The 22,267-nt window shown below is 40.9% G+C and overlaps 3 protein-coding genes and 1 long non-coding RNA gene across 6 annotated transcripts; 2 read left to right on the top strand and 2 right to left on the bottom strand.

Annotated features, from left to right (window-relative positions):
* The first annotated feature begins 344 nt into the window (after nucleotides 1-344).
* On the top strand, nucleotides 345-5,743 carry cdca3 (cell division cycle associated 3). 2 transcript variants are annotated; one of them, XM_088409940.1, is made up of 7 exons: nucleotides 345-436; nucleotides 1,323-1,478; nucleotides 1,689-1,800; nucleotides 2,728-3,492; nucleotides 3,615-3,664; nucleotides 3,851-3,957; nucleotides 5,498-5,743. In XM_088409940.1, the coding sequence occupies exons 2-6, from the start codon at nucleotides 1,347-1,349 to the stop codon at nucleotides 3,941-3,943; spliced, it is 1,152 nt and encodes a 383-aa protein (XP_088266066.1). In that variant the 5' UTR covers nucleotides 345-436; nucleotides 1,323-1,346; the 3' UTR covers nucleotides 3,944-3,957; nucleotides 5,498-5,743. The 2 variants fall into 2 exon arrangements, with proteins under 2 accessions (XP_088266066.1, XP_088266065.1); XM_088409939.1 differs by lacking the exon at nucleotides 5,498-5,743 and having other exon boundaries at nucleotides 3,851-4,107.
* gnb3a (guanine nucleotide binding protein (G protein), beta polypeptide 3a) lies at nucleotides 3,826-12,245 on the bottom strand. 2 transcript variants are annotated; one of them, XM_088409941.1, is made up of 9 exons: nucleotides 12,024-12,245; nucleotides 9,428-9,523; nucleotides 8,245-8,390; nucleotides 8,107-8,170; nucleotides 7,444-7,606; nucleotides 7,298-7,364; nucleotides 6,558-6,759; nucleotides 5,514-5,730; nucleotides 3,826-4,912 (listed from the first exon to the last, which is right to left on the bottom strand). In XM_088409941.1, the coding sequence occupies exons 2-9, from the start codon at nucleotides 9,482-9,484 to the stop codon at nucleotides 4,806-4,808; spliced, it is 1,023 nt and encodes a 340-aa protein (XP_088266067.1). In that variant the 5' UTR covers nucleotides 9,485-9,523; nucleotides 12,024-12,245; the 3' UTR covers nucleotides 3,826-4,805. The 2 variants fall into 2 exon arrangements, with proteins under 2 accessions (XP_088266067.1, XP_088266068.1); XM_088409942.1 differs by lacking the exon at nucleotides 12,024-12,245 and adding an exon at nucleotides 9,631-10,006.
* On the top strand, nucleotides 7,373-21,221 carry LOC148426069 (uncharacterized). The gene is made up of 8 exons (XR_015865030.1): nucleotides 7,373-7,624; nucleotides 7,979-8,072; nucleotides 18,240-18,333; nucleotides 18,436-18,498; nucleotides 19,429-19,531; nucleotides 19,961-20,364; nucleotides 20,709-20,766; nucleotides 21,005-21,221. It is a non-coding gene; the product is annotated as an uncharacterized LOC148426069 (long non-coding RNA).
* On the bottom strand, nucleotides 14,696-22,056 carry p3h3 (prolyl 3-hydroxylase 3). The gene is made up of 16 exons (XM_088409938.1): nucleotides 21,751-22,056; nucleotides 20,984-21,168; nucleotides 20,671-20,829; nucleotides 20,133-20,325; nucleotides 19,930-20,061; nucleotides 19,396-19,529; nucleotides 19,034-19,123; nucleotides 18,540-18,592; nucleotides 18,385-18,464; nucleotides 18,186-18,313; nucleotides 17,899-17,994; nucleotides 17,667-17,817; nucleotides 17,455-17,572; nucleotides 17,101-17,176; nucleotides 16,004-16,144; nucleotides 14,696-15,921 (listed from the first exon to the last, which is right to left on the bottom strand). The coding sequence occupies exons 1-16, from the start codon at nucleotides 22,022-22,024 to the stop codon at nucleotides 15,757-15,759; spliced, it is 2,175 nt and encodes a 724-aa protein (XP_088266064.1). The 5' UTR covers nucleotides 22,025-22,056; the 3' UTR covers nucleotides 14,696-15,756.
* Nucleotides 22,057-22,267: the final 211 nt, after the last annotated feature.

Below are 22,267 nucleotides of genomic sequence, written 5' to 3'. Positions count from 1 at the left end.
TATAACGTATAAACTGTATATGGTTAACAGTTTATTAAAAAACATAGCTAATAATATATTTGCACATATGTTTTGAAATAACGTACGCAGCTGAGAGACTGCAAAAAAGCCCCCTAAAAATTATCATATTTCGAAAAAAAACTTTCTGAAACCGCACAGTCACGTGCACAAACGGAAAAAAACAATTGTCAGTTGATTTCTTTCGAAATGTGACTAGACGCTCCGCCTTACTGTCAATCATTTTTGCTTTGAACCAATCAGCACCGAAAACAAGGGGCGTTCCTGCCCTCTGATTGGCTTATTCAAAAAAACCGTGCGACCTACCGCGCCATTTAAATGTACCAGAGAAAGTCGCCTTGGGTTGTTTATCATTTGATTCCAAGTGTCTGAACGTGTTATCAATTCCGCTCGACCTGTCGACTGTCTGCTTTTCAAGGTAAGCTTAAAAATATGTTCGCCGCTGTCTCTTGGACTTTACTGTTGCTAATGTAGTACAATGCGAAAAAAATGCGAAGTTATGTCGTTGCGAGTGAAACTAGCACGACGTCACATTAGCATAACTAGCATGTTAGCAAGCTAATGGTTCCCTGCATTTATACGCATTTAACGTTACGAGTTGACGCTACAAACGTGCGTTTTAAGTCACGTGGTGTGTTACCGATATACTGCGTTTATTGTATTACTTTTACGGTCAAATGCGCTGAGTTTATTGTATTACTTTTACGGTTGAATGTGCTTTAAATGGCTCGAAAATTAAATAAATGAAATTTAGGAGCCCCGAAGCAGTTGGATAAACAAACTTTTATTCAGGTAGCCATTTTCAATTTATTCAAATTAATTATAATTGTTTCACAGCTGCTGTGTGGTGAACGTGATTATGAAGCAAATGTTTATTAAAGAACCACTATTAGCCACCTTACCTCTTTTAATGTTACTGTCTAATTACTGCACTTAAATCGGCGTCACAAATTGGACACATCGGAAATGGACAGTCTTTTAAAAAAATGATTATAGTTGTAATGTACATCCTTGCTGTCGCTAATATTTAAAAATGTTCCCACCATCTGGTTGCTTTTTTTGCGGCTATATTGACATGTTGCGTTTCCAACGCGTAAACATGTTCTTTAGATTGGTCATATCTGTGCAGTTTCCTTGAACTTCAAAATAATTTGGAAAAATAAACCGTTATCTTTTCACCCATGATTCCTTTCAGCTGGGCCAATCCCGATCACTTATAGTGACATCCGTATTTTTATGTAATTATTGGACATTTTCAAATGAAACGTTGTTCTCCCTTTTATTCTTGTCTTGTGGTTGTTCAGGTTTGACCCAACAAATAAATAAGAATGGGAGCCAGTGAGAGTAAGATTGCCGAGACAGCTTCAACCAAACCAGAAGCGCCTGCCAAAAACTCCCGGGTCGCCCAGCTCATCGATCCGCGTTCGCCATCCATGACTATCGATCGCACACCCATTCAGGTATTGTATTAGCCACAAGATTGGTTTGAAGATGTAGTGGAAATTGAATGCAATTACATTAGACAAGCATATTTTTTTAAGCAGGGCGCCATCTAGAGGATTGAAAACAAATTACAAGTGCATCATGGGGCCTTATATTCTAATCGCTACTTTAGGGGAAGAAAAGGGGAACAAAGATGCACAATTTTTAACTGTTCTTGTTTCTCTCAGGTTGGCGGGGTTAAAACGGCCGATGTGACAAGTGAGCGTCCTACGGAGGGAGGCGATCCTCGCTCGCCCACCGTAGGCATTGCTCGCACGCCTGTACGAGAACTTATGAGAGGTAACTTTTACGTATGCTGCATTTAAGTTAGTTACAACCCCCACTTGCACTAACGTTCATGCGCAAGCTAACTGGTCAGCTGGACCTCGGCTCCTGATGTCACACACTAGGCCACGCCTCTTATATCCATGCATACAGCATATCATTTCAACTTTATCAACTCATTCAATACCATGGACATATTTTCACCTTTTTTAAAAAACCTGACATTAAATCTCATGTACTTAAGTATTGAATTGATACTTAAGTGTGTGTGATTGAATGTCTGGGCTTTAAAAAAAAAGTCATATTTTTCTGCCAAATACTGGATTTGACAGTCTAAAAATTACTTAACAGTTGGGTTTTTTAAAGACAAAAAAGTAAATATTTTCCAGTCCATAAAAATACATGCAAAAAAAAAAACAACATAGCACTGTCTTCATTTTTATTTTGCCCAAAAAAGACATAGAATTGTTTTAAATGTTAACTCCCTTTTATTGGTCTTTTTAGGCATATTTATTTGTCAATATTAGTAGACTGTGTAACATCGGTTTTATTTCTGGCTTGGCTAATAAGTAAGTCAGCTTAAAAAAAAAAAGTGTGTTAAATGTGACTTTGACTCCGTTTCCCCAAGAATGGAGGAAGACCCAAAACGACTTGTACGCAGCTAATTTTTATAGCTGACTTTTTTTTGTAGGACTCTTGTGATTAAATGGGCGTAAAATGCAGGCACAATTAAGGAATTAGTTGCTTCATTTTATTCATTAGTTCATTATTTCATGACTTTCATCATTGTTCTTTCTCAAATCAAAAAGGAAAATGTACTGTTCCCGTCACAGCGTTAAATTAGATTTGCACAAACCCAGTTAAAATCTTCCACGTGCCCTCGCGTAGCCCACCTTTGAGAGTCACTACATTTAAACGTTAAATGTAACTTGCCATTTACAGCCAAAGTGGGCACCTTCGCTCGTCGTTTGGGCATGTTGTTCCATCCGGAATCCGAGGGCAAAATCCCCCGAAACGGCGCCCCCGCGCTAGAACATCGTGACAGCCTCAAGAACGGAGAACTGGATTCCACCGAGCCTCTCCTGACTCCCCAGAGGCCGCGGGTTTTCGGTTCCGTCGCCGAGCGCGGCGAGCTCCTGACCTCGTCCGTTCAAAACGGGGGCGCTCCCTGCAGCCCCTTTGTGCTGCTTGGCGAACCCCAGGCGGAGGCGGAGATCGAAACGGAAAACGCCAGCCTGGAGGAGGCGGAGGAGGCACGGGAGTCTCCGCTCCACAAGAGGCTGAGCATGAGCCTCATCACCTGCCACGAGGGGGCGCCCTCGTCGCAGATTCTCGCAGAGGTGCACCCGGAAAACGGCGGCGCAGAGAAAGCGGAGACGCCCCGAGGCGGCGCGGACCAGGTATACGCCTGTCCCGCCGTCACGCTAGAGTCCGCCCGGGACTCGTCAGACCACACCAAGGAACCGCGGGAAGAAGACGCCAAGGAGGCCCTTCCCGCAGTCGCCCGCCGCCTCACCCTGGACATCAAGAGTCCCAGTCAGGTGGTGTTCAAGCCACAGTGGCTCGGCAAAGGCTTCGGGGCCACCGGCCTCAGAGCCAGGACGGCGCAGGCTGCCAAAGGAGGCTCGTCTCCTCTCGCCATTTCCGTGGCGGTTAAGAACGTCAGCAATGAGAACAAGGGCAACTCTGGGAAGAAAAAGCTGAAAGGTATGTGTGTATCGACCGCCGTTTGATTTATTTATACCTCTATATTAATAAGTATTTTTATTGTGACATACCCCCCCCCCCCCCCCCCCCCCTTTTTTTTTTTTTCTTCTTTCTTGGTATAGAAGGCCGCTCCCCGCTACAGGTCATCAACTCGCAGAGGGGACATCCTCAGGTAATGTTTCGACCTCTGGGACACTTCAAGGGCAATTCCTATTGTATTAGCAGTACATACTGCTCATTCTATTTTCATCCTTCTAACATCTTTTTATCCATTCATCTCCATTATATTGATTCATTCTTTTGACAAAACGCAACAGTTTTCAAAGACGTAAATGTAGATATGGCGTTTTTATTCCAGATGAGGCTGAAAAGTTCCACCCCAGAGAAGCCTCGCCTCAACCAGTTGGACCGCAGACACTTGGCCGTGACTCTGAACAAGGAAAATCAATGATGCGCAAACAATTTGTAAATATTTTCATCCCTCTATTTTTAAATCTCCTGACCAAAGTTTTATATGTGTGCAGTTCTTTTTACTCCAACCATTTACAGATTTTCTTGTCCTGTTTTGTCATTTTCATGTAAATATTGAATAAAAGAATTCAAATTTTTTTGCAATTTTTGCTGTAAATTTGTCAAACGTTATGAAGCGCAACATATGGCCAAACGACCGCAGAAGACCAATCGAATCTTTATTTGACAATGTGTTTAGAAAGCTATGCTAAACATTGGCCGTTGTAAAATCCTAATAAGAAAACCTGGCGATCATCAAATCGCTTTTGTCTTCGCCTAGCGGAGGAAAAATACGACTACTATTTACAGCAAATTCCAAAAAGTAGCGCTGGCGTGCACACAATAGCATCCATTAGTAGGCCCTGAGACAAATAGGTCGTCGCTTGTTGTAAGTGCTTGGTGAACCGCTTTTTGTTGGCCCATCTGTCAGCTGTTAATCACATTTTTGTGAAGGGGGGGGGGGGCAAAACAAGCCAGTGTCACGTTCGGTACAAACACAAAAACCTCTAAAGTGGGACATTTGAGATCTAGTTAGAAAAGCAAATCAATATAAGCGACTAAAGGGAAAACTAACAAGAAAAAAAAAAAGTTCGCTTGATATAAAACGGCATAGCATAACTGTGTAGTTGGTGCCAACCTGCACGAATGACGTCGATCCAGTGACCAGCCAAGTGTGCCGGATCACTACGTAATCATTAACTAGAGAGGAATTCTCATTCGCGTTCACAAACCCAACTTGAAAAATTGGCACAATTAAATACCACGCCCCACCCATGACCCCTCCCCATGCTGATTGAGAGGCGTCAATTCCAAATCTTGAGGAAGCTGTCCCACGATCCCGTGCAGCACGCCATTCCGTCGGCGGACACGCCTATGCAGCTCACTCTGTTGTCGTGGCCGGCCAGGACGCCTGCAAAAAAAATATATATATATATATATATATATATATATACATATATATATATATGTATAGGGAAAAAATAAGGTTCAAGAGTTTTGTTGTCATGAATAGTAAGACCACACAATGTAATTCTCATTCTGTTCACTTCCCCAAGCACACTTAGGTTCTACACAATAGAGCAAATAATAAAGTAGGCAATAAATGAAGCACTAATAAAAAATATTCACATTCTGAACATATTTTCGAGAAACTGCATACATATGAGGAATATCGGTAGCAGCTGATTCTTTTTTTTTTGATCAACTTAATTTGGGATGTATTTGACTGAATTTGTAGTAATTCTTTATAAATGGATTGCTTTCTATTCTGAATTGTTGGCATTTGATTCTGAAGTTGTAGTAGAATTTGGTTTTGATCCGGTAGTATATTTTGTGAATCACTAACTTTTGTTTCTGAAACTGCAATTGAATTCTAAACATTTACAATATGAGTTTGGTGGCATTTGATTTCAAATCAGTGAGATTTGATTCTGAATTGGTAGCGTTTCATTCGAGACTGTTTGATCCGGAATCGCTAACATTTGCTTCTCAATAGAAAACTTTCAACCCACCAACTCTCTCCGCTTTGAGCGAGTCCCAAATGTTGACGTTGAAGTCGTCGTAGCCGGCTAAGATGAGGCGTCCGGACAGGGAGGGGGCCAGCGAGGTGACTCCGCACATGATGCCGGAATCCTGATAGGTGATGAGCTCCTGGTCGGCCCTCAGGTCGTACAGCTTACAGGTGGCGTCGTCCGAGCCCGTGATGACCGCGTTGCCGTTGGGGAAGAACTGCGCACGGACCGGGCGTCAAAATACGGACGTACGATATAAGATATATACCCTATTTTTCTCACTATAAGACGCACTGAATTATAAGGCGCACCTTCAATGAATGTTTTCAAACTTTTCATGCATTATGAGGCGCATAGAATAGAAGCTACAGTATTGAATGGGGAGGTACTTATTTTTCTCTGTTTTAGACTAAGCTGTAACCCGTATAAACGCTGTAAAAAGTAATGAACAGTTGTTGAAAGTTGATTTATATTGCTTCTTTTCTTTTGTTCGTGTTAAAGGGAATGTCAACAAAACAATCAGTTAGGTCAATCAAACTTTTCAATCAGAAATTAAAATATATTTTTTTTAATTAGAATTTGTGGAAAGTACTATGTGAAGAATGAGGTAAAAATACCTCCCAATTACATTAAAATTTTTAGATAAATGCCAAGGCAAATCAAGAGTTTAAAAGATCATTTTGATTCAATTAAATATTCAACTTAATTCTTTTTTAATCAATTGCAACCAAAAATCTTAAAATATGAGTATGGTTTTGTTGATAAAATTTTGCAAAATTGTGCTTTCTTTCACACAAACACATTTTTTTAGCCTTGTCATAAAAATTGCTTTAAAATTGGAGCATTTCAAAAAACTTTAATTGTAAAAAATACTTTTATAACTGAAATGCAGAGGTTAATATTGAAGAATTTGCATGGCGATTATTTTTTATAGTTTATCGTCCCTCAAATATGAAAACTGCTTTTGAGAAAATTCGAGGCCTTTAGGTGCGCCTTAAAATGTGGAAAATACGGGAAACCCGTCCTCGATGGGGGTGTCCTCACCCCGATGGCGTTTATGTCGCTCTCATGTCCCCCGAAGGTCTGTCTGCAGTTTCCCTCCCTGATGTCCCACAGCTTGGCCGTGAAATCGCAGGCTCCCGAGATGAAGAACTTGAAGTCCGGGGAGACGGCCAAGGACATGCAGTCTCCCTGGTGACCAGCGAAGATGGTCTTCTGGGTACCCGTCTCGATGTCCCATAGCACGCTGGAACCGAGACCGCCGCCATCATCAGGAAAGTCACTTTTATCAGCGTTTGATCCCTTTTTGACCCGGAAAAATATTCATTTAGACCCTACTGTTTTTCTGGGGGGGTTAAGTTGACTTTACTTTTTGTTATATACAAAAAGGGGTCAAATTGACCCTACTAATGGTTGATCCATATTTTTTACTCATAATTTGGTGATTTTTGACCTAGCTTTTTCTTTTTGTACACAAAATTGGATCAAAAAATCCCAAGCAGCTTTTGGTCCCTTTTTGAAAATAGGTTCATTTCGACCCTACTGTTTTTTGGATCAAGTTGACCTAACTTTTTCCTTTTATACAAAAAAAGGGGTCAAATTGACCCGAGTAATGGTTAGTCCCTTGTTGACTTATAATTTGGTGATTTTTGACCCAACTTTTCTACCAAAAAAAGGGGTCAAATTGACCCAGCTTACGGTTGGTCCCTTTTTCGACCCGTTATTTATTTATATTTGACCCAAGGTTTTTTTTTCGGGTTTATGCACCTAATGAAACGTCTCACCAAGTGCAGTCTCCCGAGCTGGTGATGATCTCGCTGTCGCTGAGGAAACGGCAGCATGACAGGTAACCTGCAACCGTGACAAATATCGGAATAAAAACTTGACAAATGCGACGGCGCCTTCCAAGCAGATTTTGATTCCCGCTAACCTGTATGCGCCGCCAGCTCCCGCATGACCTTGACGTTGCCGTCCTTGCCCTTCAGGTTGTAGATGGAGCACATGTTGTCCAGGCCGCCGCACGCCACCAGGTTGCCCGACGGGGCGTAGGCGCACGTCATCACCCACGAAGACTTCAGCGGGATGGCGTTCACCTGGAGGAACCATAGACAGTAAGTAATGTAGCACGCTGCAAAAAGTGCCGCAACAAAAAACAAGAAGAAAACTACTGTATAAAAAGGCTTTTTTTTTTTGTCCTTTTCCAAGCAAAAACCGCCAATGGAATAACAATCTGGTTCTTGCCCAAAAAACAAAGTCAATTCTTCAATAATTTCTTCTGTCTCGCTTTGTTTAAAGAGAGATTGCTCTCCAGTGGCAAGTAAAAAAAAAAACTGCAAATAAGCCGCACCAGACTTTAAGCCGCAGGGTCCAAAACGTGAGAAAAAAAATATTGGTTCATAGTCGGAAATGTATTTGCTACTTCACCGAACAACAAATTGTTGCGCTGACATTTTTGTTCCCCACAGGCGTCCATTTTGAAAAGGAAAAACCTGCTCGCCGCCTGCTCGGCAAACACCGAGCCGTTCCCTCAGGAGACCGCGGGGAAGCAAACACCGGGAGGTGCGTAACTTGAATTTTCGCCGCTTTATCTCACCTTGTTGGTTGTGATGCTGTCCCACACGATGAGCTTGCCGTCCTGTGACGCACTCACGCACAGCCTGAGGGCGCAAAAACACCAAATCTTCCACTTTCGTACATAACGCGGCCGGCGGTTTTTTTCAATGAGCTTTACTTGGAGTCGGTGGACCAGTGCATGGCGTAGATCTTGGCCAGGTGGCCCCTCAGGGTTTTCCTGGTCTTCATCTGGACGCGGCCAACCACGTTGATGCTGGCCACCGCCTCCTGCAAGGTCGTGTCCTGCATGGACTTGCGCGCCGCCTAAGTGCGACAGAGGGAGTAGCGTCAGGAAGAATCTGACCTATTTTTAAACAAAATATATTAGATGGCATTTGTTGCAAGAAGAAATATTTACCTCGCGCAATAATGTTTAAAAAATAAGTACAAATGCACAATCATATTTTGAAACCGTGAAAGTAGCATGAAGACGAAATGGCGCGGTAAAACTGCAATAAATTTAAGGTTATGAAAATCCAAAGGTTCAAAATCTGAACTTTTGTTTCTTTGTTGTTTTTTTCTTTTCGTTTTGGTTGTTTTTTTTTTTTTAAGTTTCGTTTCTTTCGTTAAAAAAAAAAAAAAGTCAAACAGATAAAATATTTTTGTATGTCTGGTCTGACTTAGAAGGAAAAATAGAAAGAAAAATTGCGTGGTAAACCTATAAAAAAAATTATGGTCATAAATGAAAATTCTCAAAAAAAAATATTTGAATGTTTTTTTTTATTATTTTATTCCCTTTTTGGGGATTTTTTTGTTAAAAAATAAACACAATTGTCAGAGTAAAATAGAAAGGTCCTTCAATCGATCATGTTGTCTCCACAAATATTTTCCGCAACCTGTTTTAAGTTTGCTTTAATACAACCACCAAAACATACAAATATTTATATATTTTTTTTTGCCTGATCTGACGTAGAAAGAGGAAAAATATCAAGAAAATAGCGAGGTAAACCTGCATTAAAGAAAACAAAAATCTCATTTTTTATAGCTTTTGTTCCCCTTTTTGTTTGTTTCTTTTGCTAATAAATGCAAAAAATCAACATTTTTCCTGTATGATCTGACTTAAAAGGAGGCAACAATATCATGAAAAAAGCGAAATAAACTTGCAATAAATTTACGTCCATAAAAAATAAAATCAGAATACAGTGATATCACAAAAACCCAACTGCGATGTACCCAAGAAACACTGTAAAATCTCATATACTCCATGTGTACCCCCGTTTAAGAACCACTCTCCTTTAAATATGGGCAACACTAAACTGCAGCACATTTGTAAAAACAAAACCTAATCAAATTGCACTTACAGTAATCTGGTCCTTGAGGCTGTCGGCCTCCTTTCGCAATTGCTCCATTTCACCCATGGTGATTCTCGTCAGGCACTGTCAGGGACGCTAGGAAAACTGAAAAGACCCCCCCGACACCAAGAAAAGAAGAAAAATGAATGATAGTCCTTCAATTTCTCATCAGACCGCTCGTGTGCGAACAAAACCCTGACGGTGAGCTTTACCTGTGGCGGGCGGGCTCTGGCAGGAAATAAGCTTTTTGCAAGTCAAAATGGGGCTCTTGTCTGCTTTGCAAACTTCCATCAACACACAGAAAAGTGCCGCAGCACACGCACACACATCTCTTCGGCTCATGCGGGAGTGTATGAATATTCAAGCGGGCCCTTAACAGTTAAACTATTTGCTCTACGGACGATTCGCCCCGTATGTACACACAAACCAGTAGGTCCTGTCGCAATGTCATCACGCCGAAGAAATGGGAGGGAATCCGAGGGCTTTGCGCGCGTGTGTTCGAGCGTCCAAATTGTTGATTGCCATCGAATTTAGCAATGTCGTGATTAAAAGACGCTTCATCTTCTAATGGACAACAAAATCAGCAAAATGGTGCACGATTTTGGACACGAAATGGCACAAACGCTCTCTCTCTCTCTCTCTCTCTCTCTCTCTCTCTATATATATATATATATATATATATATATATATATATATATATATATATATATATAAATATATACTGTATTATGTAGAAAGAGAGAGAGATACAGTAGCTCTCTAGATAGCTAGCTAGCTAGCTAGCTAGCTAGCTAGCTAGCTAGATAGATAGATAGATAGATAGATAGATAGACAAAGCCGCCAATCACCTTTCAGCTGATGATATCCCCTGCTAGACCACGCCCCTTAAAGGTACTCTATCCGAGAAATACTAGAGTACATACATCATGCCCACTTTATGAAATTTGTTTGAGTTATTCTTTAATGAATTTTACAATCCAAGTTGTTTGTTAAAAAAAGGAATAACATGCAACGAAATTAATTGTAGTTGTTTTGGGGACTATTCAAGATCATTTCAGTGGGGAGAATTGATTAAATATTGATTGTGAAAATGCCTTCCTCAAGGAGTGGCATTACTTGCGCTTGAACGCTCGCTAACCATTTGAATCAGTTGACATACGACCTGACAAATTTGCCTCTCATTTGTCTAAAGTGAAAAGGAGAGCATGCAGATGGCAAGTCGCTTATGCCCGTGTGTGTGTGTGTGTGTTTTAAAGCCATCTAGAAAACATAAAAGCACGAGCCAAAACTTTCCATTTGGGTCTCATCAGACCACAGCAAAATGACATCACAGCCAAGGCTGAGTGTCCTGGCTGTAAGATTTTCATGTGTTACTCCAAATGGAAAGTCTTGCTCTGTCTTTGTTTTGGGTGATGAAATGGTTGCTAGAAAAGGATGGGGGGGGGGGGGGGGGGTACAAGAGGGGGGTCGGAAGAGTGAGTTTTAAATCCCGTCGTCGGTGGAGATTTTTGAAGGGAAAAAGGGCGGGTGGGAGGCGGTGCGCTTTTTGAATCAAATCTGCTCTCATCCGATTACTGACTGCTCTTTGCATGTGGATAAGTGATGGGAGGGAGGGGGGTGATGCGCGGGGGGGGGGGGGGGGGGTGTCTGACATAAGAGTGAAAGTCATGCAAGACAAAAATCTGATTCTTACTCAGTTTTTCGATTTTTATTTGAAAAATGTGGCTTGAGATTGCAAAGTTTCTCTCATTAATCCGCAGTATGTTAACTTGAAAATCTGATTTCTGTCATCCATAGAAGAAGAACGATTATTGTTGTTTGTGTGTTTTTTAAATAAGACATTTGCAAATAACTGCTGTTTTTTTGGAAAACAATTAACATTTTTGCCAGTTTTCTGACATGATATCGGAACAAACCGAACCGGTTTGCTCATTTTCTACACTGTCAACTCAAAATAACCTCCTGTTTTTAAATAAAAAGTATAAAATAAATAAATAATAAATGATGTTTGACATGTTTAATAAAAAAAACACACATTCATCGATTAATTGGCACCTGTCAAATTGTTCCATTATTATTACAATCATTCGTTGCAGCCATAAATCATAAACTTCTCACCACTTGCACAAAAAATATCTTGATTACGATTTTATGCATGTTAACCAATGCTTAGAATTAAAAAAAAAGTCTAAATAAAATCCAAGTAAAGGCATTTAACCTTTCTGCTTTTTTTTTTGGATTAATCATTTTAATCATTTGATTTAATCATTGTGTTTAATTGTATCGATATTTGAATTATTTAGAAATAATTGTATTGTGTTTTGTATTGTATGCATTCATACACATAGAAATGTATATGTACAGTATGCGTGTATACATACTTGATGTATATACATATATGTACAAATGTACAGTATCTAACATACACATAAATGTAAACATAGATAGATAGATAGATAGATAGATAGATAGATAGATAGATAGATAGATAGATAGATAGATAGATAGATAGATAGATAGATAGATAGATAGATAGATAGATAGATAGATGAAGGGGAACGATCAATATCAATATAGGCTAACCAAATACAAAAACGGGCCTCACCAGTTTGGAGCCTCCTCTTGGAATGTTCCCAATAATAATAATACAAATAAATAAATAAAAAAGTGATGAGACCAGGCGCAGCAAGTCAGTCACCTTGTGACCGTTCCGGGACTTTCCATTCACTTTTTGCAGCGGGGCCGATGCTCCTCTTGCCCACAGTGCCTCACTCCTGTCCTGTCCTGTCCTGGAACAGATGAGGATTGCAGGGATGAAGGGAGATCAGGGATGAGGGGATAAACCCAGGGATGGACGGGGAGAGGAGAGGTGGCTGCCTGGGGGGGCAGGAGGGGGGGGGGGGGGTGACAAGGGGGGGCAGACCAAAGAAGGCGCTCGCTGTGGGGGTCACAAGACACGGTCGTGGGGTGAATCCGGGCCTGGAAATAATGGAGGGGAGGGGAGAAGAAGGAAAATAAGCGCGTGTGGCTGGATGACTTTTTATGGTGTACCAGTCAGTAATCCTCAAAGTTCCGTGAGTGGCGGCTGGAATGATCTTGACCAAACCTGAGAGGGACTCACAAGGAGAGTGGTCCCAACTCTTTTTATTTTGCCCCGTTGTCTTACAGGCGAGCAATTTGATAAATAGCTAAACAAATAATTACTTTTTAAAAGTCAAGGAGGAAGGAATATATGTATGTACATATGAAAATATGTATATGTATATATGGAATATGTGTGTATGTTTGTGTGTATATGAGTGTACTCTAAATATACATATAAAGTATGTATGTGTGTTCATATACTGTAAATATATATTTATATATATGCATGTGTGTGTGTGTGTATAATGGTAATGATCCTATTTTATGTTTATATTTAGATGTACGTATGTATATATACAGTGTGTGTATGTATATACAGTACATACATGTATACGTACAAAGATGTGAGTGTGTGTGAGAGAGATTTCAGCCGGCTAGCTTAATGCTTATGCTAATTAGCATCAACTGTATGTTTTGTTATTATAAGTGCTAAATTCAGGATTGAACACAAATGGTGAGGCAACATATTGTAGAAAAACAGTATGACAGCATTCCATTTTTTAATCATCGTTTGGAAGTATAGTGTATAGTATTTGCAAAAAGTGAGTAATATTAGTGCCGCATGAATGAGCTAATTGATGTCGCAATGGGGATTGTTTTTACAATAATTGTTGTTTTCATGGGGAAGGCCGGAACCGATTAACGGAATTTCTATTCATCTCAATAGGAAAGTATTTTTTGAGAAATTAATATACTGAGCTTGGTCATGAAACCATGAGAGTATGAAACCTATGAGAGTATTTTATCATGTTTGATACAGTATTTTGATTTTATGGAGTCCTGTCTCCATCACCGCTCTCTCGGATTTTAAGCCCTGTCCTTTTCACGCCCCGCCACACCGAGCCCAATTCGCACGATGGCGCCGATTCCAATTTTGCAACGAGGCCTTACGTAATTTCTAGTCAAATATCTAACGAGGTGGCGTCACAGACTTCCTGCGGCGGTGTCTAATTACGCCATCGAGTGTGAGCGTCCACGCGTTCGTGACACGCCGCATTATGCGAGAGGGGATTAATGTAGATGTTTAGGGTACGCCGGGCTCCATTAAAGATGCGCGCCGACCCAATTCTGCGCAAGTGCTGCCGGGATTATGACACAGGGACACGGGGGGCGAGAGGTGAGAGTGTTAATATGGGGACACAAACAGCACTTGGGTCTGCTCTGAGGAAACGCCGGGTCGAGCGGGTGGGGGGGGGCGGGGCTTTGGCCGTCCGACGATTAAACCGTCTCTCGGGCTGGATTACGATTCCATATTCTAAATGGAAGACTTTTGAAAGCTTCATAAACAAATGCACTCATTTATGGAGGGATTATCAGTAATCTCTCTATTTCTATCCTCGCTCGCAAACCCCCTCCCCATGCCTGTTTTTTTTTTTCTAACCATTTGCGTTCCGCTGACCCACGTGGAGCTAATGGATATTTTAAACCTGACTTCCATCTTTGGTACTTATGTGCTACCCCCCCTCCCCAACTTCTGTATAAGGCCCAGTTCTTTTTTTTTTTTCATAAAAAAACCATAATCATTTGGTTGAGATAAGAATAAAAGAGGCTGTGAAGTCCTTTTCTATGATTTTTTTTCGGGGGGTTCCGAAATGCTAAAATTTTCTGGATTTTTTAAAAACAACGGCCTTTCAATAAACCTTTGTCAGGTTTATTACTTTAATAAGTCAATGAAAGTCGTAATTGCCTAGAATGACTAGTGAAAATCAAGATTTTTTTGCAATCTGAAAAAATGTAACTGCCCATTTCTACTACTAAAGTGTAGTGAGCCATCTAGCGATGGCTACGACCCGCTAAAATGAATTTCTCAAATAATTTTTGGACAGCTCTACCACAAATTGACCTTTCCTGTAGGCAGCTAATTGCTATTAGCGATTATGTTTCACTGCTAGTGACCTACAGTTCACACAACAGACTCTTAAGTGAAAGGTTATTATGTTAGCTAGCGCGCTAGCTAACTAGCTTGAACTTGGCGGAATCATCTGATATATCAGTGCCTCGCGAGACACTTAAGCCGACCTTTTGACCTCATTCTTTGGACAATTTATATTGACTCACAAATCCTTTATGTGTGATACAGAAGACTGTGATTATGAGAGAAAGAGAAAAAAAAAGACGCTAGCACAGCAAAGATTAGCACAAAAAAAGTTTACTTACCGGTACTTTCATTCTATTAAGTATAAATACAGTACAGTATATACACAGACACAGCTTTCCATCAAGGTCAAATGAAACACTGTCTTTAATAAATACTCACAAACTGTGTCAAATGTCACAGAAAAGTAATATTGTCCTTTGTCAAATGCAGTTGTGGAGTGGCCGTATTATTAAAAATACTTCAGAAAATTGTTCTTAGTTGGAACAAATGTCTCAGAACAGAAATGTTTGCTTTTATTGCGTTTACACCGAGCTGGCGCCAGTGCAGATTTGGAAGCGTCACCAAAATTTAGCGATGGCTTATTATTTATTTATTTTTTTCGCCTCCAGAAAAGCCCAAACGTTGCAAATATTTCACTTTTTTTTTTTTTGCCAGCTAGACTTTTTTTTACCAATAATTTTTTTACTGTCATATTTCTCCCTCAAAATTTCTATTTATCAAAATTTTAAAAATTTTGCATCAAAAACTCAACATCTTAAATGCAACGTTTTGTATTTAAATAAAAACCAGATGGCCAAATAAAATAGCAGTTGATATATTTGTGAAATAATAAATGTATGACATTTTTTCTCGTTCCAGATTTTTTTTTTTCAATTTTAATTTCGTACACATTTTTATTTACTGTATTTTTTTTTAACCATTACATTTTTTTTAATCAGTCAGTCATGTTAAATAATAAGAAAGTTAAAAATTCAGTCTTCTACAGAAATATCTTTGGATCTCAATTTGTCATATTTAGCGGTAATAAATTGACGATAAAACACTTTAGAAAAAAATGTAAATTTGATTTAAAATAATTTCGACTCGATTACAAATTTATACCGTTAGATTTTTTTTTTTTTACCCACTATAAACAGTTATCAAAAACACGTCAAATATTTATCTGAAATTTACAGCAAAAAGCTTGTATGGCACAGATGTACTACGGAATTTGTAACATTTCCAAAGTAAAAATTTCTAACAGAAATACAATGGTATGAAAAAAATCTTAAAGCAGTCATCTGAATTGAATACCCAATCAAAAGCAAGGCTTGATTCACAGTTCATCCTTGCCCGCCGTCACCCGTCCTCTGGCTCTGCCTTTGGCCGGCGCTTGGTTGCGAACGTTGCGAGGGGCGGGGCTTCCGCCGCCCTCTTTATCGTCCGGCTGCTTGGCGGCCTGGCCGGCCGGGGCCCACCCGTTTTCTACTTCCTCTCGCTCCTGCGGACGACGTCACATTTTCCCGGGGTGACAACGGTCCGGCGGATTTGCATGGTCGTCACGCCGACGACTCGTTACTCACCATGTCCCTGTAGAGTTTCTCTTTGGTGAACCAGAGAGCTAGGGCGCAGCGGCGACCTTTAGTGACCGCCGTAACGCCGTGCGGATTGGTGGGGCCCGACGAGAAGCCCGCCAGACGGCCGCACGTCGGTTTGACTCGGGCCTACAAATGTCGAGGATCACGTTTAAGAAATACCGTAATTCCCCGAATATAAAACACGTTTTTTTTCCTAAAAATGAAGGCCAAAAGTATAGGTGTGTCTTGTAAATTGTCAACACCATTGGATGCTTGTGTTAGCTGAGGTTGTTACAGGATTATGTTCGATAAAAGAAGCGAGCAGACCGAACCGCCGTCCGAGTCAATCCTTGTTCACACGCAGGAATACTACTAAAGTGGAGAGGATCATGTCAAACTCTCCAGCTGATTCAATTTAAGAGTGACGCCGGTTAGAGAACACAAACGGGTATTCCATTAGATTTGTTTATTAATTGCGGTCTTTTGGCATATACCTACAATCACAATTTTGTTGGAACGCAGATGTGTGCAACTGAATATTTATGATAAAACGAGCTGCTTAGCGCAGTTGTTGTTGATGTAGGCAGCCATGCTAATTTCTGTTAGCCCTCTGGTGTTTTGCTCTCTTAGCAATAAGCTAGCAGACTTTTTTTCCAAATTTAAAATATCCTGTTTTCGGTTTAGCACCATGTTGGGTTGCCAAGCAGGTCCCAGTTGGCATTCTGCCTTATATGTTAGCATTATGCTAGCAGACTTGTGTTATTTGAATATTTTGGTATTCGATAAAGTCTCATTTTCGTTGTTGTATGCTGTTATGCTAATTTCTGTTAGCACTCTGGTGTTTCACACTGTTAGCAATAAGCTAGCCGACTTTTGTTGGATGAAATTTTATGGTTTGGATCAACAGTTTGGTATGCCAAAACAAAATGTTCTTTTTGTGTTGGCACGAGCATTGTGTGTTGTTAGCATTAAGCTAATTCTTGTCAATTTAAATTACTTTTTACAATTTGGTTCGTGTTTAATTATATCATAAGTTTCACTTTATGTGTCTCTTGTACAAAACGACTCAACTGGGAGTAGGATATAAAAGAAAAAATTCTTACCGTGACTGTTTTTGCGTCCCTGTTGGTGAAAAACAATTCACCGCCATCAAAGTCGTCATTCAGGTAGAGGACGGCGCTATACAGATAAATAATTGATCAAATCACTTCAATTTCAATTCATGGCTACCAAGTAAACCGGTGTTAGCGTCTCTGAGTCAACAGTAGGGCATATATTTTTTATCCTCTGCAACGAATTACATCAACAGAGTCGCTAAAGTGTTAATAGTAGTATTAGCATTAAAACATACTTCTCCAAGACAATCCAAATTGTTGTATGGCGTGTGTTCAGCATTTATTGCAAAGGTTCTGATTGATTTTGTTTTTGGGCATAACTGGAAAAGTCCAAAGGTGTACCTGAGGTCCCTGTGAATAAAGGCCGGCGGTTCTTTCCAACACTGCCTGGTGTCCGCTTCCAGGAGACAGTTGTCCGCATGCACTGGGTGAGACAAGTCCATCCGGCCCTCTTGGTCCCCTGGTTGTCACCAAAAAAAAAAAAAAATGTAAACGAGTGAATTGAAATTCCCAAATTGAAAAGAAAATCTTGTCTAGCGTTGGTTGGCTCGTACCTTGGATGGCGGTCCGACAGACGAGGTGCGTGAAGGCGACGAAAAGTCCCGAGGGGCTCCTGAAGTAGGAATGCAGCAGGAGACGCGCTCTCTCCCCCAGCTCGTGCAGCAGCTTGACGTCCGTTTGGTTGACCAGGCCGTCCTGAGCCAACTGTTGCGTCCCCATACCGTCAAATGTCTTATTGCGCTTTGCTTGGATTTATTAGCATTTGTTTTCTTAGTTTTGTCTCACCTTCTCAGCTCTGAGCAAAGTGAGGCCATCTAAGGTCTCGTGAGGCGTGTGGGGTGACCGTCGCCCCCGGTAACCGTCTCCCGCCGATGCAACCGCCTAGCAACGGACGAGACAATATTTTTGTTTTTCATGTATCGTTCCCGCTAATATCAGAACGATATTGGTATCAAACTACTGTAGGCTAACATATCGGTATCGGAAGTGGAAAAAATTGTATCGAGACACTCCTGCAATGAATCGCATGAAAATTGAAACTGAAGTAGCTTTGGACTTGTAATTGGACTTACTGCCGCCAAATGCAACATCCTGTCACACTCTTTTTCTGTCATGACTCCGTCCAGCACCACGCGATTGGTCCCGTTGAGGAGCAGCTCGTCCATGCTGATGGTCACGCCCACCTGACGGATGGGACCACCTGCAGCAAAGGAGCAGGACGTAAGAGTGGGAAAAATAAAAGACGGAACGATGAGAAAGCGCGCGTTGAACCTGCAAAGAAGCCGCTGTCGTCCACTTCCTCCTCCTGCTCTTCTTCTTCAGTCTGCTCGGCCATCTTCTCCTTCTCAGCTCTAGGAAACACAAGATACATCCACTTTGGACTATGTGAGTTTTTTTTCTTTTTTGTTCCCTCCGGGATGTCTTACTTCCATGTTTGCCGAAGAGATTCTGGGACAACATCCTCTGGTGTCCAAAGATCCTGCACAGGACACATAATAACGCTTTTAAACACATTGTACATTAAGTAATCCATTACTTTAGTACTTAATCAATTACATTAATACTTATTTACCTACAGTAATGAATTACTTCAGTACCTAACCCTTGTGAAGAATTTTGACTATTTTCGGGTCATTTTCTCCCATATCATTCTCGTAGTATTTTAGCCAAGGGACGGCAAACCCCTCATAGTGTGTTAACTGAGCGGTCGTGCCATGTTGTCACCATCTGGGTAAAATTTCAGCTCCCTGGTGTGCACAAGTAATTGATTACTTTGGCACCTACTGTAATTACCAAAAGTAATTGATTACTTTGGTCCTCGATTATGATCAAGTGAAACTCGATTAGGCAAGAAAGTACTGAACTAATTGACTAAAAAAAAAATACATTTTTGGTAATGAATGAGTAAATGAAGACTTACTGGGTCAATGAAAGTGTAATTTAGGTTCTCCATGCCGAAAAAGAGGAGCTCCTTCTCCTGCAACGAGCGTTTCACATAGTGGACGATTTCCTGTAGGGATGAACGCACAACAAGATTTTTTCTCAATCAATATTTTCAATTAGGACTTGTTGAAAGAGTCAAACCCGAACCTTTGAACTGCGAGGCAGATATGTGGCTTGCCTGTACTACATATTGCACCTTCATTTTTAGATTAAATATCATGTTTTTTTTTAACTCTAAAGTTAAACAAAATAATCATCAAAATTATTTAATAAAAACATTGGGCTGTCGGCCAGCTGGTGTACCCTGCTTCTTAACCATGATTCATTCGACGGTCCAACCTGAGCAGGTTCTGGTACTTTGTCTCCCTCTAGTGTCTCTTTGTAGAGCTGCAGGTTGTCTATGGAGTCTTTATCTGCGGGGTAGAAAATCAGCAGAGATCGCAGGGTCTGCACCGCGCCTCTCACGTCCCCAGCTGTGAGCAAACATCAACAAATAACAAAAAATATTCTAAATATTGAGTGAAGAAGGTTCTGAAGACAATTGGGATAGAATTAGCTCAATATTATATATATTTTATTATTATTATGTTCATTTTCATAATAAGGAGCCAGAGGATGAGAAGGCTCAATTTTGGTAGTTTTCATAATTTGCCTTGTGAGGCTGGACTAATGACAATGTATGTTTTTCACTGTTGAAAACAATTACATTTGTTGAAGATAAAATAATTTTATTTAGGATACATTTATTACATTTATTAAAGATAAAATAATTTTCATCATATTGATCAGGTGTCTGTCACCATATAAAATGATACTGAAATCCTCAATGGACATTAAGAGAGAATGCAAATAATAAGCTTTGAAAACACAAACCTTTAAACTGCGCGATGTGCATGTGTTCCAGCTGAGTGGGCAGGAAGTCGTCCTGGGAGGAGATCCTGCCGGGACGCGTGGACACCTGAGTCACGCACGACTGCTGGCACGACAACAGCGAGAGTGAAAGAACTAGATGACAAAAAAAAAAGCATTCAATGAAATGTCCTCTTTTATCTTTCAAAACAAAAACTTTCGCGCACCTGCGGCCTTCTCGAAGACGCCATCGACGCCGTCCACACCCCGGTCCTCGGGGAGGCGCTGTTGGGCCACCACGCATTGCACCCTACACTCTTCGATTTGACGCAGCGTTTCGTTCACGCACGCTCGCCATTGGTCCGCCGCCTGCGCCCACTCGGACGACGCTTCCAGCTGCAGTGCTGAATCGTACAGAAACTGCGAGGGGCATCACAACATCAAACAATTTTACTAAAGGTTCCGTACAGAATTATTTACAGTCGCTCATCAAAATTATGGTTTCAAAATTCAGTTAAAAAAAATATATACAAATTTCCATTTTTATAACAGCCATAATTGCCATAATGGGTGGAAGTTAATTGGCTGTTGGCAGCCATTTATTGTTGCAGCTAACAGCAACTCCTGTTACCTGATGTTGTTATGGCTTTATTTTCAATATAAGAAGCGAGCAGACTGAACCAACGTCCGAGTCCATCCTTGTTTACACACAGGAATATTACTAAAACGGAGAGGATCGTGTAAAAGTTATGACGTGTTTCTCACCCAGTGTTTCTCGCTTTCCATCTCTCGGTCGTAAAAAGCTTCATCAGTCACTTCCTCCATCCTTCGGTACTTCTCGATGTTGTTCCTCATTTCCAGGTGAGTGGGATTGGCCACAAAGTAGGTCTGCGCCGCCGCTGCCGCCTTCTTCAGCTTTTCCAACTGATACAAAAACAGATGTGTGAAAACAGTATTATAAAACCGACTCCATGTTATTAATGTATTATGATGTGATTCTTTGTGTAACAAACTGATTTCCAGACTAACATTTACATGCAGAGGAAGCATTGGCAGATATTTGTGATTGGTCACTAACCTTATAATATGTAACCTGCAGGAAATTGTACACATTGCGGCTGCCAAACTCGTACTCGATATCCGTGGACACGGGAAGCTGCCCCACATGGCTGACTGAGCGTCCTACACAGAACCTCAAGCACTCCGCCTTCTTCTGCAGCCAGTCCAGTGCCCAAAGGTCCCACAAGCTCCCCTTTTCACTTTCTGACAAAAAAAAAGACAAGTAGAGGTGAGCACGGGCATCTTATCATCCTTTATCATGCTTTTAAATCAAAATAAAATGTTTTTTTTTTTCCCAAAATGAAGCATGCGACTCAGTGGACATTGTGCTGCTCAATCTGATGTGCACTCCTTGGCCGCTAGGGGCAGTATTATATAGATGTGTGTATGGAGATTGTCACCGCACCTCAGTATGGTGAAGTAATATTATTTGTTCTTCGCAGAGGATAAAGAATATATGCCTGCGACTTGCAAAATCATGAATGTCAAGTTTCTCGCATCAAAAAGCACTAGCGTATTGTCATTTTTGTGACAAATATTTTTGATGTGGAGTGCCTGATCTGGCCTTATTTTACCTTCACCTAAGTGAGAGTCATAAAGTTTATCTGTTCATCTGACTACGCCAACGCATAATGACAAGCAGAAATGGTCTCTCATAAGATGACAGATGAAGGTACGTAATTGGATTCACTTTTTGTGCTTTTTTTTCCGAATGTAAAATGTGTGCATTAGCGCATTGACGTAAAGTTGACCATCCAAAACACAAGCACTGTAGATGCAATGTACCTAGTTTTTGGAGTGCATCCCCTCCGGTGGCTCCACATTCCTCATAACACTGTCTTCGAACCTTAAACAGAGCCTCCTTGGTCTCAATGGACCTCTCTATTAGCTCCGCAGCTTTTGCCCAATGCCCGTTGAAATACGAACGAACCCCAGCGTAGTACAAAAAGTCATAGGGCTGCAGCAGCGAAGAAATGCCATCTGAACCGGAGGACCCCGAGCATAGAAAAAGGACTTGAGACGCCACGTATACAGCGAAGAGGTCGGGGGCAAGCGCCATGGCCCCGCAGAAGAGGAGAGACTTCGTGAGTAAGGAAGTTTGGGGAAAGAGGTGGAACTTGCAGTACCGTGATAGGCCGCTCTGCAGCGCTGTTTACGGGCGCACGAGCTTTACCGTAACTATCATAAAAGAAAGACAACGCTCAGTTTGAGCACTCTTAGTTAAACGTTATAATCACCACAAATTGTTTCGAATGTTTTTATTTTAGAAAAAAATCACGACAATTTTATTGAAAGGCGTAAT

Source organism: Hippichthys cyanospilos, chromosome 3, assembly GCF_059441005.1.
Source record: "Hippichthys cyanospilos isolate Australia breed blue-spotted pipefish chromosome 3, RoL_Hcya_1.0, whole genome shotgun sequence".
Classification (NCBI taxonomy): Eukaryota; Metazoa; Chordata; class Actinopteri; order Syngnathiformes; family Syngnathidae; genus Hippichthys; species Hippichthys cyanospilos.
Note: the sequence above shows the minus strand (reverse complement) of the source record. Positions and strands in the feature narration are given on the sequence as shown.

Bases quoted from the DNA above. Each gene is read 5' to 3' on its own strand.
- p3h3 (XM_088409938.1), bottom strand. From the start codon at position 22,024: ATGGCGCTTGCCCCCGACCTCTTCGCTGTATACGTGGCGTCTCAAGTC. The intron at 17,995-18,185 runs GTAAGTCCAATT...GTCCGTTGCTAG, and splicing joins GGATGTTGCATTTGGCGGCA to GCGGTTGCATCGGCGGGAGA. The intron at 16,145-17,100 runs GTAAGAATTTTT...CGACATTTGTAG, and splicing joins GGGACGCAAAAACAGTCACG to GCCCGAGTCAAACCGACGTG.
- cdca3 (XM_088409940.1), top strand. From the start codon at position 1,347: ATGGGAGCCAGTGAGAGTAAGATTGCCGAGACAGCTTCAACCAAACCA. The intron at 1,479-1,688 runs GTATTGTATTAG...TGTTTCTCTCAG, and splicing joins TCGATCGCACACCCATTCAG to GTTGGCGGGGTTAAAACGGC. The intron at 1,801-2,727 runs GTAACTTTTACG...TGCCATTTACAG, and splicing joins TGTACGAGAACTTATGAGAG to CCAAAGTGGGCACCTTCGCT.
- gnb3a (XM_088409941.1), bottom strand. From the start codon at position 9,484: ATGGGTGAAATGGAGCAATTGCGAAAGGAGGCCGACAGCCTCAAGGAC. The intron at 7,607-8,106 runs GTGAGATAAAGC...TGGTTCCTCCAG, and splicing joins ACAGCATCACAACCAACAAG to GTGAACGCCATCCCGCTGAA. The intron at 4,913-5,513 runs GTGGGTTGAAAG...TTTTTTTTGCAG, and splicing joins GCTCAAAGCGGAGAGAGTTG to GCGTCCTGGCCGGCCACGAC.